Source organism: Mya arenaria, chromosome 11 (assembly GCF_026914265.1).
Source record: "Mya arenaria isolate MELC-2E11 chromosome 11, ASM2691426v1".
In the NCBI taxonomy this organism is placed as follows: domain Eukaryota; kingdom Metazoa; phylum Mollusca; class Bivalvia; order Myida; family Myidae; genus Mya; species Mya arenaria.
In genome coordinates, this window is record NC_069132.1 from 39,690,765 (window position 1) to 39,695,819 (window position 5,055).

Sequence of the window (5,055 nt, forward strand, 5' to 3'; positions counted from 1 at the left end):
GTATTTCCTGGACATCATGTCACTGAATGTTGCCATGGACGGCTAGAGCCAACAGTTGAAAGAAAAACGAAATGGCTAAAGATGCAGTCACCAGAGCACCAGGCACTTACAAATGTTGTAACCAACAAGCTGTTGGTTAAGGATATCAGACAGTTAACTCTATTTTGTCATACTGGTGCTTTGGAAAGCTATCATGCTTTGCTGCTGAAGTACATGCCGAAGCGGATCCATTACAGCCTGGAAGGCATGATAGCAAGAACCCAGCTGGCTGCCCTTGACCATAACCATAATGTAAACAGGGCGCAGGCAACAGTAAAAACAGGAAGCAGGAAAGGGGAGAAACGGTTTAGAACAGAATTTTCCAAACTTTCCAAATCATGGATTGCGAAGAAAATGTATGAGAAAAAGTCATATGAATATTTAGAGATTTTGATGGAAAAAACGCTAGAAACTGAAAAATTAAATTGCACACGGCCCAACAGAAGATCGCTCCCACCGAACATCAGTAGGAATGAAAAACCAAGAAAAGAGATCATAGTTCAAGGTCGAGTCTCTCGATTTGGAAAATGATTCATTGTGACTTACATGTTATTTGTTAATTGCATTCTGTTATGGATTTTGTTTATCTTGTTAATTTTATAATGTTAAGTTTTGCTTTTTACTGGTTTTAAATATTATCATTAATTTATGCTTCATCTAAAATGTGATTGTCATTTTCATTACAACAGATTAAATGTAGAAAGTTGGATTTTATCTTTATGTTTTTGTGCTACTAGTACATAGTACATACAATGTTTTGAATGAGTGGCATCCTAACTTGAGTGACGAATGACCATGAAACTTCAGGGTTAGGTTGCCCGTGAGCAGTAGATATTCTCGTACCATATTCGATGTCAGTAGGTCAAGATCAATTATCAATAGTCATATAACATAAATGTCCGGAGTTAAATTTTTACCTTTGCTTTCCTCAAAGCGTTTTGCAAGTAATAAAAAACAATGCAGTGCTTAAACATATTTATTTACATTCAACATGTTCTTCACAAAGCTGAGCTCATTAATTGTGTCTTCTGTTTGACAAATATTTTTTTCAAACAATACAACAAAATTGTTGGTAAACCCACTTCCTAGAACATCACCATTGTACATGTATGGCGACTAGCCTATTGGAAGTACTTTCAGCAAAAATATTTTAAGATGACTGTTTTAAAAGATGCTGTACTTAATACAGGAGTGTCATGGAATCAATACAAACATGTAATTTTAGACATTTCTTAATTTTACGAGCTAAGGTTTTTTACAAAAGCAATGCCAACTAAAACATGCAAAGGCTATGACTATCCGTTGACTGCTTTTCTGTGAAACTGGTTGTTAAAAGTGAAACATACATGTTATCTTAATTAATGCCCTAATGTGTTTACACAAAGACTTCAAGAATACACCTATAAATTTCTCAATTGTACATTTATATGCCGATTCAAACTGCTGTACACAACAATAATAGTAATCTCAGTTTGCCTCTTCGAACCCCACAAAATTGTCTCTTCCATCAAGGTTAGGGAACTGGAAGCGAACCTTGTTTACAACACAAGCTGGCACCACTCTTCTGTTATGTCGACCCAATTTGCCATAGATCCACAGCGTAAATTGTCTATACGCCGTCAACCGAAAAAAACTGAAAAAGATCAACATCGTCTTAAAACGGGCATTACAACATTTTTAATAACCAATGGTTAACGGAAAATCATGAACTATTTAGTATGTGTTCTATATGCATTAATTTAAATTATTATTTAAAGTTTTCCTTAAATTAATTTGCTATAGTAATTAAGCTGTACTCTAATAAATTTACTGTTATTTTAGGGTAAATGTAGGTAAACCAGTTTTTTCGGCATTAAAAATATTTTTTTAGCATTTCAATCAGGTTTATCAATAATATGATAAGAGTGGTATAATTTCAATATTTAAATATTTTTCTTTTTGTCATTAAAACATACGTGTCAGTTACTGGCACTGGTAGAAATGTTCCCATCATTGCAGATACAGTTATGGCTGCTACTCCCAAAACATCTCTATCCAGACAGAGGGTAGAGAACTTCGGGTGGTTACATATGCAATCAAGCTGAATTTGTTCATTATTTTCCTTTCCATTTATTGCAACCAATTCACGGCAACATAAACAGTCAATCTCTTTCTGCATATCTGAACAACATCCGCATAGGCACCAGGCTCCAACGTTGCCAACTCGATCATTTCCAATAATATTATGGTCTTGCAAACTTTCTTCGTCAGTATCCCCATCAGTTTCGGAATTCTCGTCGTCTGTATCTCGCTGCGGTTCAAAGCGATATGCCTGTATGTTTAAATCATCTAAATTCAATTGGTTTTCATCATCAGACGAAGAATCTTCGTAATTATTTGAACTATCGGCGTTATTGTTGTCCATAGAAGCCATTTTGACAGATGGGCGCTTACTGCGCATGCGCGGTTAACTCTCGCGATATTGGAACGCGAGCTCGCCTACGTCATCGGTCAAAGATGGCCAGTGCATAAGCTGTATTACGCGTTAATTTACCTGTCACATTTCATGATCAGTGTGTCAAAAAAAACCATCGTCACAAATAATCATGATATAAAACCTGTATTTATTAGAAAATCGTATTTTCCCATTGACTCTACAACTCCTTTAATATAATTTAAAATTGTTTCTGAAAAAGTTGTTGTTTGTTAATGAAATCAGGTTTAGAGTCACACACAAAATCAAATGTGTTTCTGATAGATAGTTTTGTCTTTTGTTCATTAAGGTAATAATATATCATAACTAGATTTCAACCATTTAAATTTAAAAAAAACTTCGTTGCCTCCGCTGTGAAATCCCTTTCAAATATCAGTGTCTTTTTGAAAGTGTTCCTTGGCGGTAATTAAAAAGGCAACATTGTTCTAGATTATAAGTATCCTCCATGGCCGAGAGTGTAAGATAGGTTCATTCCGACCCGAGCGTAGGGTGTTTTGCGGAAACGAGGGTCGGGATGAACCTATCTTACACGAGCGGCTATGGTAGATGCTTTTTCTCCCACCTCAGTTTAACAAAATTTAGTTAAAATGTGTTTTTTTGCTGAAACTCTTTTGTACTTAGTGAAAATAATTGCGTACGGATATGCAATACTTCGTGGTTGTCATGGATATTCGCGCAGTGATTCAGAGTGTGTTAATGGTCTGATCGGTCTTTAAATAGTTCTAAGAAGAGTGAAACATTATTTCTTGAAAGGTGCTTCAAAACTGTTTTCTGGTGACATTTGAAGCGAGAAATAATAAACTAGCGTTCTAAATATTGCCACAAGACAAGGTTTCCATGACGCGCTACAGACGACAGTCTTCAACAAGGGAGGTAATTACAATGTGGTGACCACTACAAGAAGTTCCATACGGGCATTTAATCTTCGCCCGTGGGCAAGATAAGAATTTCTAGCATGGTTAAATTAATGGATCTACTTATCTATGGTGGGAGAAAAAAATCTCTGTTTTACAACGTCAGAGACAATAGTTTTGCGTTTTGTAAGATGGTTGAAATTAAAATTTTAACCCTTTTTATTTAAAGTTCAATCAACAAAAACATCTCATTATCTTCTTAATACACAAAACGTCGACACATATCACAAATATACCGGATATTATTATATTACAAATACTTCAAACTGACTCACGGATCGTTATGGTTTTCCTCTGAAATAAGTTAATATGGAATGCATATCCGCATACGGATCATTTGTCTCAATCATTCTAAATATAAAGTATGTAACGTTTAAAATACGAAATCCTATATCTAAATAAGAATATATAGATATAAATATAAAATCGTAGGATGTTCATAACCATAACACTAGTTGTTCGTGTTATAGGCGAATATAGTATGGACAACATCCTGTTGCTTTTATTGATATAGATATATAAGGGAAATTATATGTTTGACTCAAATAGATACTTAAAAAAATCGCTTAGATATAAACGGGGAAGTACTTACAGAAAGAAAAAAACAACAGAAAATTAAAATAATAGTTTTTACTTGTTGTGCATAGATTCAAGCAGCTGTTTATCATTATTCATCAGTATCACTAAGTTATTTTGAGTACCCTCTGAAAAGTGTTACGTTTGGCTATTTAATAATGAGGCCCCAATTCTCAAACAATCTGTTGTCCAAGCGAGCTCTCTTTTTGTGTTAAGGTATGAATTGTATTTGCTATTTCCACCTTTTAAAAAATGATAAAATTATATTATCATTTTTTAAGATAATCATGAATCAATATATTTTGTTTAATTAAGATTAAGCAAGGAATTTGACTAAATGAAAGATTATATTTTAACATGCTGTGCTTATATTTCATGATAATTGTGCCTGTGTAACAATGTATAACTGCCACTTTTAGGATGCCTGATAATCTCAAATATGTTTGTAAACGTTAAGTAAGTGAGTAATAAATATGGTTCGGCCGATTGACCTATTTACTGCATTATGCAAACATTTGTAGGCACATGGTCAAAATGATACTTTACACTTACACCAAAATGATTCTGAAATGGCAGCTAAAGATATAATTTTACTTTTATAATTATACATTGTAGTTTTTCTAAATCATTTGCCTACTATGTGTTAGTAAAGAGCCAAACGATATTACGAAAAGGGTGTTTTAGTCTTATTCCATTTGAAACACCATTGGAAACTTGAAAATTGAATTCAAGATTGTCCATTAAAATTCGATGCATACTGCCACAGTGAATAGGTGTTTCGTTCGACGGATTTATCTGACCTAAAAAAAAAATCAGAAAATGCAACAAAAAAAGTTGGGGGATTTCATGCGACCGCTCCATTTTTTGTATCTGAAAGAATCGAAGACCATGCCATAAACGTTTTCTTCTTAACCTGTCTTGCGAAAAACAGCGCAAAACCATGGTTCACTATGTATGTGACAACTCTGATACAGTAAAATTGGTTCACAGAATAAAAAATGCATTGAGTATTTACTGTTCAGTTACACTTTGATGGTTGAATTATGTTTTAAG

General features: G+C 34.0%; 1 protein-coding gene across 1 annotated transcript; it reads right to left on the bottom strand.

Annotated features, from left to right (window-relative positions):
* Nucleotides 1–1,506: 1,506 nt before the first annotated feature.
* LOC128208529 (P2X purinoceptor 7-like) lies at nt 1,507–2,452 on the bottom strand. The gene is made up of 2 exons (XM_052912088.1): nt 1,995–2,452; nt 1,507–1,672 (listed from the first exon to the last, which is right to left on the bottom strand). The coding sequence occupies exons 1-2, from the start codon at nt 2,450–2,452 to the stop codon at nt 1,507–1,509; spliced, it is 624 nt and encodes a 207-aa protein (XP_052768048.1).
* Nucleotides 2,453–5,055: the final 2,603 nt, after the last annotated feature.